Genomic DNA, 12,431 nt, shown 5'->3' with positions numbered 1-12,431 from the left:
ATTGTGTTTTTTATGTTTAAATATCTAGTTTATTGTATTAAAATGCATTCAACCTTTTCTAGGCTGTTGAGATACAACAATTTATGCAGTTTATATTTGTGATTTCTTCTATATTCCAAGCAAGCTATGTCAAAAGATATGTTTTCTCTCATTTCTCTGATATGATTTTTTTCCTTATGCATTGAATTTGTATCATTTAATTGTTTTTCTTCTATAATCTGTGTGGCAAAGAAAATTTGCTTTAAAACATTACGTGTTTCCTCTGGGGTTGTGCCTGTAATTTGTATTCCATGCATGTGTGGTGTTTCTGAAGCCAGAAACCTGCATCAGGGCATAGTTACCACATTTCCAACATAGTAACCACTCCTAGAGAATGGGAATGGTTGTCACTGCTCAGAAATTTAAATCGCATATCTGCCAGAAGGCAAAAAAAGGGGAAAAATGGGACTGGGAAACACACGACTGAGTCTAAATTTGTCTAATGACACTTAATGGTTTGACACCATGAAAAGGTCAGGGTAAGAAGTATTTATTTTAAGATTTTTTAAAAAAAGTCCACCAACACCAGCAGCTCATGTCACATCGACCTGTGTCTGAGTTAATTGGTGTGGTTCGCTGCACAGTGACGACCAGTCCCTGTCGGGAGAGAAAAGCGTTTCTCGAGGTGAAACTAACGGTGTTTAATTGGATTTTGCAAGGTTTTCTCCTTTCCTTTTATTCATTAAAAAAGCTGTTTGAGAAGAGGTAAGCTAGAAGTGTGCATCTCCAAAAACTGCCAAATCTAAAACTTAAATTCTTCATTAAAAAGATAGTCCCTTTTACCAGTGGTAATGTGATTGGCGAAGTAAAGTTCCTGTGTGATTCAAACATTGGAACAGCTGTTTAATATTCATCTGTTTGAGTTCTGTGGCACTGATCCATAAGCAGTATCTCCTTTCAGAGCTAAATTTAGAAAGTTAAATGCTAGATGCTAGTTTTTGCTTATCGGAGATGTGCTGCATTCATCTTATCTTACTAGATTAAAATTCATTGTCTAATTAGCATTTGATGTCAAATCTGGGTGAACTGTTTTAGAAGCGTGTAAAAGGAGCAGTAAAGTATGGTATCTTGTCTCGTTGTAAAGTTACATATTAAAGTCTATTTATAGACCTTTGTGGAATAATTTGTGACACAAAGCACAATATTTCTTTGTGTAGCTCTTAAAGATGTTAATCCATTTGTGCTTAATCTTGTTAAATTATTTTGCCAAAACCTTGGTTTAAAGGGGACAGTGTAAGCTATAAAGTTAATTCCAAATATTTTCTCAGATTCACAATTAATTTTCATTATTTTGGGCCTCGATTGTTTCTTATTCTGAGTCTTCTTAAATGCTTTATGGGGCCAAGACAAGATTTATAGGTCCTTGAAGGCATTACTGGCTGTGCTCAGTGTGAAGAGTGTTCATTTTGTTGGAGAATTGGTGTGTCAGTCCCTTTAACTGAAACTGCTTGCTGCTTCCCTGCTCGGTTTAAAGGAGGTTAGTTTTGTTGTTTTTTTTAGGTCATGTGTTGCTCATTGCCATTTCTGTGTGATAAGGTGATGTAGTTCAATTATTGGACTTTGGGTAGAGGGGAAGCAGAGTAAATGAGTGAATTCCCGTCTGTGTGGCTGCACCTCCCTGGCAGGAGAGCACCTCTTTATCTTCCCAGTCAGACCTGCCCCCAGTCCTCCACCCCTCACTGGGGGGTGGGGGGTGGAGAGCACCAGTCCATTGATTGGCTTAGATATTTCCTTAATTTGCTGACTTGGCTGAGTGAGTTGCTGTAATTTCGTCTGCAGTGGGAGCATGCTTATCTGAGCCACGCAGGTGTGCTAGGAGATCTATAAACAGCTTGCCTGAGCAGTTTGTACATGTTACAGAATTCAAGTGGTGAGAATGTTATGTGAGACTTTGTGAGTTGGTCATTGGATGTAGTATAATTTAATGAAGGTTTGTGTGGTTAAACCATATTGATTGCACAACATTATTCCTTTTTTCAATCTAAGTAATTTTAGTTTTTTTTTTGGTACAATGTTTAGGTTCCACAAAACCTAAGATGACAGTGTCACTGATTTTCTGCCTTTTAATTTATTTTTTAATGCTCCGTGTTAATTATTGTAAATTCTGAATGGTTATACATGGTTACAACTCCAGTTCATTTTCACAGCTTTACCTTTTGTAGGCATTAAGGGGATTTTTGCATCTATAATATGTAGAAATCCAATAGAAACCAGGTTAAAAAGAGGTGCAGTATATATTGAGTGACAGTTTTATATTTAAGTTCTGTTGGGTGCGATTTAGGCTCAGAATCTTATGCACTCTACTAAATGCCATTTGTTCTGAAAGTGTGATTTTTAAAAGTTCTTTTCCTTAAATTTGGGGCACCCTCTGGAGTGACACTGAATACCCCACCTTTGTGTTAAAATATGTATTTTTAGTGCTGAAAATGATTTTCCGTGTTCACTGTAGATCTTTAAATCAGATTAAATTTGGAAATGAGAAATAACAGGTACCTCTTTCTGCTTCATTATTCATGTGAAGAACAGAGCCTTGTGTGGGAGATATGAAGGGAAGGGGGCTTTGACAAGATTGTATACGAAAGCTTCAGCTTTAATCCATTTTGAGACAGTCTTTTCCAGTGGCGTATTGACAGCTTTATGAGGTTCCTTTCAACTTGGAAGTTTGCTTCCTTTAATTTTAGTTGATGTCATGAATCTTATGTGCCAGACTGCCCCTCTCTCTTTTTTTTTTTACTTGTGGACATGTGAGTTGCATTAAAGCCAGTTTCTATAGGAGTCTCACAGGAAATGCCTTTTAGGAGACAGAGCTTGCACAGTTTGAGTCCTCACACCTGGTTTGGTTTCTGATTGCAGTCTTAATTTTCAGCTAAGGAAAGTATTGGTCTACAAGGAGGATTCAAATCCACTGTTACATGGGAACAGTTATGTGAATCAGATTTTCTGGCGACCCTTCCTTCTGCTGTTGATAGTTTTGGTTATTTTTCCATGATTATGATGTTACATTCAGGCTTTGAGTCCTTTTTGTTTTGTACACTGAGCGACTTTGTGCTGAATACCCTTGAATAGTCTATAGTTGTTTTTCAAGCAGCGTTTCTTCATAAAGGCAATACATAATGAAAAATACCCCCGAAGGCATTTATTTTATCTGTGAGAATATGCCAAAACATTAACTGACTGCCAGTGAGTCCTTGTGGTACATTTAAGAGTGTCAAAAGCACTTCTTTTGTAATGCACAGCAATAATAAGAATTATTTAACACCCTTGAAGCAAAGATAATAGCTAATGTTCTGGTGCTACTGTATATTTTACTGTGCAACAAACCTACACATCTGGTCTAGTCCAGAATGCTTGTTACTTTTCTCTGCTGATAAAGGCTATTGCACTGGTTTTATCACTCATAGTCGATACCATGTATGATATGTATTCTTATCTGAAATTGTGAATTCAAAGTGCTGTTAATCTTTGCACTTGTAGGTGAGCTGTAGTCTAATAATAACCCAGTGTTTTTAAAACACTGTCGGTGGTGTTCAGCCAGTTGGTAGTAATGAGCTTCATGGTAAAAAAAATAAATTATTTTCACATTCTGTTCTATTGTAAGATCAAAAACCATGGCAGAGCTACATTGATGTTTTAATATTTGGAAACGAGTAATGTGTGTCCATGTGTGTATTGTGCCTGTGAGGTGAGGGACAGCTTTGTGCGGCTGTCCTTGTTCCATCTGAGAGCGCTGCTGTGGGAAGTGTAGAGAACTGAGTGATCAGACAGCGGATTTGAAGGCGGGACTCCATTAGGGCCCTGGTAAACAAAGAGGTTGTTCTAATCCTGTGGCAGATGAAGTAATTGAATGCAGAAACAGATGCTGCCTCAAGTCATGGCAGTGTGCCATTCCTGTTTTCTTACATCTTTTTTTCTTAATGGTTTTGTTTTTGTATAGTCACTCCAAGGTTTAGCTTTGGATTTTGTTTGAGTAAAGCACATTTTAAGTATGGTATTTATATGAACACTAGAGATCAATTATAAACAATATTAAAACACTGAGCCCTTGTGTAGTGGGATGGTTCCCACATGACATGATAATGAAATTTTGCAAAACCACATTGAGGAATCAAGATCTCGGCGAAGGCCAGTGAGTTCACTGTGATCATACAAATGGGTTTTTTTCATGTCCAGTTCAGTTTTTCTGAGCCCCCAGTGATTGCATGAATTCGAGAATGGAAATATGTTTTATTTCACTTGAATTCTGCAATTACTGCTCAGGCATTTCAGGTATTTATTTTTTCAGAAGCCTCTTTCTTTGTCATTTCAAATAGGCTGAAATGTGATAGTTAAAAGTAGTTAATTTAAAATTAGCCTCTTGGTCATGAGACATGCATTGCAGACTTCACTGCAGAATGTAAGGGGAACTGCAGCGCTTCAGGTTAGCAAAGGAAAATCTTGACAGGTGTGAACAGGACTGCCAGCAATACAGAGGGGAAATGGGGACGCTGTTCTGCAGTCCATGCTCGTTTTAGAAAGTGGTGGGGGATTCTGCTCGGGGGTACATCTTACTCCCAGCACCACGGTTTGGGATGTTGTTTTGGAATGGCCGGCACTTTGCTACCTTAAAAGAAGAAAATAATTTCAGCACAAGTCCTAGTCCTTTCATCCTAGTTAATCTGACCAAATACAAAATAGTGCGCTCTCTTGTTCAGTGAATTGAAAGCCAGGGTCTGCTGTACAGAGAAGGCTCTCTGTCAGGAGCTTGGAGTGATTGGACATCACTAGCTGTGGTCAGCCAGTGAAATGAGCCTATCTGTTTTTGGCTGTTAGCAGATTTTGAACACCCTGAGCAAAGCCATTATTGATTTGGATTTTTTTTTTAATCGCAATAAGTAACAAAATGAAAAATATATTTTTGATTTGACACCCCCCTGCCCCAAAATCCTCTTCTATAAATGTGGCACATGGTGACAGACAAGTAAAAATGTCTTGTCACCACGTGTTTGTTTCTCTATATTATATTCAGTCATAAAGACCCCTGACTTAAAAAAAAAACTGACGTAAACGATCTTAAAATGAGAGAGAGAATACAGGAGAGAAATACTATAACATGGAAAAAAAAATCTTGGTAACCATATAAACTTGTTTTCTGAATTAGTGAAAATTTCTGAGTCCGACATTGTGGGAATGTGATGAATTAATTGCTGTTCTTCAGATAAGACAGACAAAATTGCTGATAGTCTTTATCTGTCTGTTAGTTTTTCTACTTAAGTAGTTTCTGTGTGGGTGAGTTCTTCAGTGAAAACAATTTTCAGTGCAGATAATACAGTGAAGGTACTTGCAGACATCTCAGTCTGGTTTTGCACAGATGATTTTGGTTCATTTTTCCTTCTAAAGGCAACACCCCACGTTCAGTGAAAGCACCTGCCCAGCATGGCTGAGGAGACGCTATTTCTTCAAACACTTGGGAGTCTGTGTAACAGTAATTGACAACAGCAGCAATCTTGCTACCCTTACGTCTGTCAGTGGCTCCTGACAAAAGGGCAGTCTCCCCCTCTGCTCTTCCTGTCACCAGAACCTTTCCCAAATCAAGACTTCTCCCTCCAAGAGAACATCTGTTGGGGGGATGGTCTGTGTAGAAACATGACTATGCTATTGGTAACTTAGCAACTGAGTAAAATACAGGGTTTATATATATTTTAAAAAGTGCGGATGCTTTCAGTCCAAATGCATCTCTAGTCTTCTTTTAACTAAGCTAGGAAGTGGAAAACCAAGGTTTGTTTTAGGCATCAGGCCAAGGACCAGATATAGACAACTTATATAAAACACTGTTCACTCTGAATTAATGAATTATCTATTTATTTGCAACTTACAGTAATGCAATATGCCTATACTTTGAAGTAGGCATTTGTGTTATCACTTGTTATTATATTTATATATCAAAAAGCCTATAAGGATCACTGTGACCACATTCGATGTCTCTGTTGTGTCTAATTCTGTCTAGTTCAATAAACAGTGAGCAATATCAAGCAATAAACCAGCTCTTTTAACACAGTTATATAATGCATCTGCAATGCATGATCTTCAGACTCACAAATATTATGCATGCATGAACAGATGAAGTCTAAACCTGGAGAAGGATCAGAGTGCTGTGAATTAGTGTTCTGCTGAAAATCGCCTTCCTTCTTTTCTTCTGGTACATGGTCTGTTAAACCCACATGGTTGACATAGAAACTAGAAGGATGTTTCTTAATCGCAATGTGTTTACATAATGTCTTGCATGGTAAAACACATGCAGCAGTTGTGCAATATTTGTAAAACACGGCTTTAGGCTGTCTTGACAAATACAGGCTTTGTATGGAGATGGAAATGTTTAAATGTGGCATATCCACATCAGTATTTTTTGTATTAAGTGGACAGTGGTCTCTGTATCAATCAATCATTCCAACCAAGAGAAAGATATGTGCAGGAAATGTACAGTACACAGAAGTCTGCTCTTTCACACTCTTTCTCTTGAATTCTCTGCGTCATTGTTAATTTTGATTTTGTGGATTATCCGGAAGTGTGTCAGTGCTCTTGCAAGCTCTAAGAGCTTTTCTTTTTGTTTTCTGAGATATATGCCAGTAATATTGCAACTTCAGTTAAACTTTTTTTCTGCTTCATATTATGTCTGAACAGATGACTGGAGCAGATAAAAGAGGCAGTGGTGAAAGATTAGTAAACAGTTTCCTATTGACTCATTATTTTAGAAAATAAGGGTGAAGCCTAGGTCACATTCTTCAGCTGGTGTATGTTAACAGACGGGGCAACAGCCCAAGAGTTAGCTTCCATTTAAAATTCAGGGCTGAGGATCTTGTACTGTCAGGGTCTTCGGACTTTAACAGAATTTATCCTGCAAAAAGAACCAGAATTCATATAATTCTGAAATGTGATTAATGCAAATAACAGTGTATGAGTGTTGCTGACTTTCAAATCTGAAGTTGTATAAAAATATGTATCTTGCACATATGTACAGTGCTTTTTTTCCTCTAGTATTCTGAACACCACCAATTTTCAGATTCCTGATGCTATTTGTCCTATTCATATGCATATGCGAGTAATTTTAAATAAGGTGACATTGCCAGTAAACAAATATCCCAAATTACTCTTTTGAAAGGAAATTACTGTTTTAAAAGGAATATGAATTACACTTATTCCATAGTTCACAATTAGTGGTGAAGGTTGGACAGACCAGCACAGTCAGAAGTTTTTTTTAGTGGCTTAAATGTTTCACTTAAAAAACTGAAATTAATGATAGGGCATTGTTTTTTTTATTTTAATAGCAAAGTCCATTGGATGTTGCTTTGTGCCTGTATGAGTCTTCTGTTTGACAAAACACCATAGACCAAAAAAAGACTAGGTGCATGCTATTGTTAATTTTTGTATGTTATATTAACTTGCCTTTCAAAAAAGGCTCTTCGGATATTTTCAAATGTTTGATGACTAAGCACTCATGAGGTGATTCATGATTCATCGGCAGCTTGGTGCCTGAACCTCAGGTTTTTATTGTGACCATCAAAGGAGGGAGACATGCTGGTATATTGTAATAATTATGACGCAACTTATTTTAAAGACAGGCTGTTCTTTGTTTGTAGTTCCCACAATATTTGGTAAATCAGAAGGCTGAGCTGAGGAAGAATGAATAGTGCATTAAATTCTCAGTACCTTAGTTTTTTGTACAGGCCTTGTTGCTGAGGTCTGGGCAGATTTTATGGTACAAATATAGAAGCATTCTCGAAGTACCTGGAAAATACAATGCAGTAAATTGATCTATGTTCTGCTTCAATTAAATTCATAACTAAACTAAGTTCAATTTTCTTTTTGCTCAGAGAAATATAAAATGGATTAATGATTTACCATATTTAGTGATATTTTTTAAATGGGCTTTCTTTTTTTTTTCTTGCTGTATGATGTTTTACTAAACCAAAGAAGCCCGAAGCATATTTATTTGTTCCATTCTACTCATTATGTCCTTAAGATTGTTTTGTGGTGAGATTATATTTTATTTGTATTTCCGTCAAAGGAAAAGTGCAGTGTTTGTGCAACTGTGTGGCTGATGTTATTGTAGCATTTTTTTAGTTCTGGGTTGAGCAGGCAAACAAAAACAGTAACCCCTTTCCTCTGGACTTGCCAGCTTCAGCTGTGTTAAAATTCTGGTTCACAGTTTTAGCCAGTAAATTTTCTGTGTAGCGCAGGGCTGTTCTTTATACCAGACACGTGATTTTCATCCTCACCACCCCTATATTCATTAGCCCCTGCCTTTGGCCTGAGTACCCCTGGTCTGGCAGGTCATTGCCTGGTTTTGGGCAGAGACAGTCCACTCGCTGTGAAAACTACCACAAAGGAAATAGGAAGGAAAAAGAAATACTCATTTTTTTAACTCCCTTGCAGTTGACAGTGGATCCAATTGTTGTGTGAGCTGAAATTGCCATCCACATTAAATGCCCAGCATTTGATAAAACAGTATATCAATGTTACTGTAAATCTTACTGTAAATGTTACAAAAATGAACTAAAAGAAATTGCGAATTCATTACAAGAGTATTATTGGTTGCAGTGGAAAGTGACCCTTGTGTTCTTACAAGGGTTGCGAAGAGAAGCTCAGAATCTGTAGCTGCTGCATAACCAGTGTGATGACTTTAAATGACTGCTCGGGAGTCACGTGCGTTTTTCCTTCGCTGCAGAAATAAGGAAGGCGTGCTCAGTGCGGACACGCAGGGCTTGCTGTTGTGAGATTGGCAGTCTGCCTGCTGGAGTGAAAGTGTGAAGAGAAGGAGGAGGAGAGAGTCAGATTTTACTGCCTTGGAATATTTATATATTTAGCTCTTTTCCCCAAACTGGCAGACCTTTTAGTTCTTATAGGTATAAGGGCATGCTCGAGAATGCTGTTCAAAGAAAACAATGTGAAAGCTAAAACCAGCATTTAGTTTAAGAACAAAAAAACACATCCACTGAAGTTCCCAAAAGCATTTCTGGTTAAAACCCACGTTATGCAACATACTTGTTTTTACGTATTTTGTCTGTAATTGGTAATGCAGTTTTGCAATCACTTTGGAAGCAGGCAAACTTTGTGGTTTTCCTCTTAGGACCACATAGTAAAACAAAGATCAGTCTTTCAGAACATTTTGAGTTACTAAGAAAAACTGAAATTATTTGCTGTTTTTTGTTTACTTGATTATTGTAAAATAATATATTACTTTATTAGTGTGACACTTAGAGATTGTTATTTTTCAGCTTCTGTATTAAGCACACTTAATTTTAATATACTGTTTTCTATATTTTAAATCTTAACCATTAGAATATTAAAAGTGAATTCATAGAAATTTAAAGGTCATTTTTTTGTAAGTGAAACTAAGCTTTTTCCTACATGTACTTGTTTTTGGAGCACTTGACTTATGGCTGTCCTGTTGGACTGGAACAGTTCTAAACCCACATAAAGGCCGCTCTGTCTTGGATTCTAAGGGCTGTCTCATACATATACTGTCGGTTTTAAAACTGTTGGTTCTACTGCTGTCTTTTTAAAACATTGTGAAAAAATTTGGAAAAGCTATGATGTTTTAAGTTTCTAATACATTTTGATACAACACCAACAGTAGACTTAATTTCCATGAGTTGGTGTAACATACTGTAGCTTTCTGGTGGTGTTTTTCCATCTGTCAAATGTAATTCTTAGTTTTAGAATAGTTTGTTATAATATATTTGCATTTTGAAGGTGCGTGCTATTAACTTGGGTCTTTTCAGATACTGCATGAGTCGTTTTCTTTCTTAGGACATTTGTGTTTTAGTATCTGTAAGAGGCAGTGGAACTAATGCTTAAGTGCTTTTTGTTTTTTAGATATTATTCAAACCTTTGTTAAAGTTGCTCTTTTTGTAGGTTTCAGGAGCCTGTTCTGAGGAATGTTTTATTCGCTGGAAAGTCTGTTGAGGGCTAAAACACAATGTGTGTGCCAGGAGCACCTTGGCATAATGTCACGTACAGCAGAAGGGACAAATGAAATCTGAGGACCTGATGCTTTTGAGTGGTTTGTTTGTTGTTTAACTGGAATACCTGGACTCGAGGAGGGGTCTGGCACTGCTCCTTGTACGAGTGTGGTCTTGCTGGGCCCTGCATCGCCCGCTCGCTCCAGGCCGCCGGCCCCAGAGCAGAGCAGATCTTCTGTCACTGCCACTGCGGACTGTGGACCCGCAGCACTGATGGCACATTGCTGGCAGGGGCCCAGCTATGTGCTGAGGAGCAGAACGCCACAAAACCTCCTTGCTCTGGGACCAATTAAACACCCCGAAACAAGTCGAATTATGGGGGTGGGGGGAATCTGGAGCTGCTGTAAAATGTTTTTGCAGCACAGTGGTACACTGTTGACTGTTAAGCCTGCGGTAGATTACCTTTAATTTCCTTTGAGTTTAACAAGGCTCAGGGCTGGAAATTGTTCCCCCCTATTATGATTCAGGCAACAGTGAGCACTTATGGTTCTCATACCACTGTTTCAAAACTGTTTGTTTTTAATCCATTGTACAAAACTCAGCATGAAAAAATATGGGAAGTCATAGATGATTTTTTTACCAAGTATTGTTTTTTTAACAAGGTTAATGTCGTACAATGGTACAGTAGTTCAAGTTTTTTATCTGGTATTTAACATCTGTTAGTGAAATGAACTTTTGATCTGTATTGTTGACAATTTCACTTAATCACTAATGCTCCTTTTCCATGAGAATATTTGCTTAAATTCTCACTGCTGTTTTATTTGTGAATTGTTTCTGTGTTGTGATATCACAGAATCAAATATTGACAAAGGGAAAAATTGTGTTTTGATGGCCTGAATGCTGTAGAAAGGGATCTAGCCATTGCCAGACAGCCTCTTATTCATCCTTAGGTTCCTGGGAAACTAGTGTATAAGGAAGGGACTACATCCTAGCCACACACAATAGCACACACAAGTATTCAGGGACAATTTATAGACACTCCTTCGTCTATCCAGCATGTCTTTGGGAGGTGAGAAAAATCAGAGCCCTTGGATATAATCCATGTGAATATAGGGAAATCATGCAAACTCCAAACAGAGGAAACCTGGATTCAAACAGAGATGGACCCCAGTACCCAAGAGCTGTGAAACAGCAGTGATCGCGGCCATGACACACCACTGCTGCAGGAAATACATCTCATAGAAGGGAATATATTTTAAATGTTGGATTAAAATTAAAACTTTTACTTGATAAACCTTGTGTGTGATGTTCAAAATGTCATATTCCAATATTCAATTTCATTTTAAACAATACATCTTGATGGTGACTGTTACTGAAGGACTTTGTTCGTTTTGCAGAAATTCAGTGCAGAACACTCAGTCTTTCTCATACTAGAGCGGGAACATATCCTTTTTCTGAGCTAGGGACTAGGAAATTCCCAAAGGATTATGCTATAGTCGAATGTCTCTTTTAGCAGTGAAACATATGAAATTTTAGAACTCCAGGGCAGCCTTGTAATTCTAGTACACATGTGGCCTGAATAAATTTCCTTTTTTTTCCCTCTCTTCCAGCACTAAAAATATGCCTTATTTGAGAAAAGAAGAGAAATCCTGTTCATGTGATAAAGTTAGTAAGAAGTGGCAGCTGTAAAAAGTGTGCAGATGTTAAAGTTTGTTTTTCTGGATCTCTGTGCTATTTCACAAAAGGTGAAGCCGAACGGTCTGTATTAATTCACGATTTCTGTGTCTCTGCAGGTGTATGTCGAGTTTGATGACCTTGAATGGGAGAAGCGCGAGTGGGTCAAAGTTTATGAAGATTTCCGAATATTCTTGTTGGAGCACCAGCTTGTGTGGGCAAAGCAGAAGGAGAACGGTCAGCTTCAGGGAACAAAGCATAAGCAGACGCAGTGGCCTGCCTTGGTGAGTCACCATACCCTCGCACATTTATTGTCCTGCTGATTGCTGACTGTTTTAAACAATAAAACAGCAAATGAAGACAACAGCTGCTAGTCAGATATCATCCGATTGGAGTGTGCATTTTTTTCCTGCTACTTTGTAAAGGTTATAAATATTTTATGGACAGTGAAGTTGTGGTTTTTTTTCTACAGATTACAGACTATTAACTGTGTAGCTAAGGAAATGTGGTCTGTGTTTTGATTATGTAACGTGCAGCACAGCGCCATCTGGCACAGGAATTAGCGATAAGAGTTCAAAGAAAGTACTAGTGACAGATCAAGCAGTTTGAAGGGAAGAGTGCACGTCTCACTGTCAAGGAAAAAAAACAGCATGTATGTGATGTCTTGCACTCAGAACGTTCTGTAGTCCTCGCGTTTCGATTTCTTATTCCTACTTTGGCAATATTTTTTTTTTTCCAGTTGCTAGTCCTTTTAATTGCATGCTACATATGCCTGATTGA

The 12,431-nt window shown here is 37.8% G+C and overlaps 1 protein-coding gene across 2 annotated transcripts in view; it reads left to right on the top strand.

The window, feature by feature from the left end:
• The window catches only part of jmjd1cb (jumonji domain containing 1Cb), a 99,678-nt gene that overhangs the window by 29,226 nt on the left and 58,021 nt on the right, over positions 1 to 12,431 (top strand). For both annotated transcript variants that reach the window (XM_015346692.2, XM_015346693.2), the window contains exon 2: positions 11,771 to 11,935. In XM_015346692.2, the coding sequence (XP_015202178.2) occupies positions 11,771 to 11,935 (165 nt within the window). The remainder of the gene's footprint in view (positions 1 to 11,770; positions 11,936 to 12,431) is intronic.

Source organism: Lepisosteus oculatus, chromosome 4, assembly GCF_040954835.1.
Source record: "Lepisosteus oculatus isolate fLepOcu1 chromosome 4, fLepOcu1.hap2, whole genome shotgun sequence".
Taxonomy (NCBI): domain Eukaryota; kingdom Metazoa; phylum Chordata; class Actinopteri; order Semionotiformes; family Lepisosteidae; genus Lepisosteus; species Lepisosteus oculatus.
The sequence above is the reverse complement of the archived record's forward strand: the minus strand, read 5'-3'. Positions and strand labels throughout refer to the sequence as shown.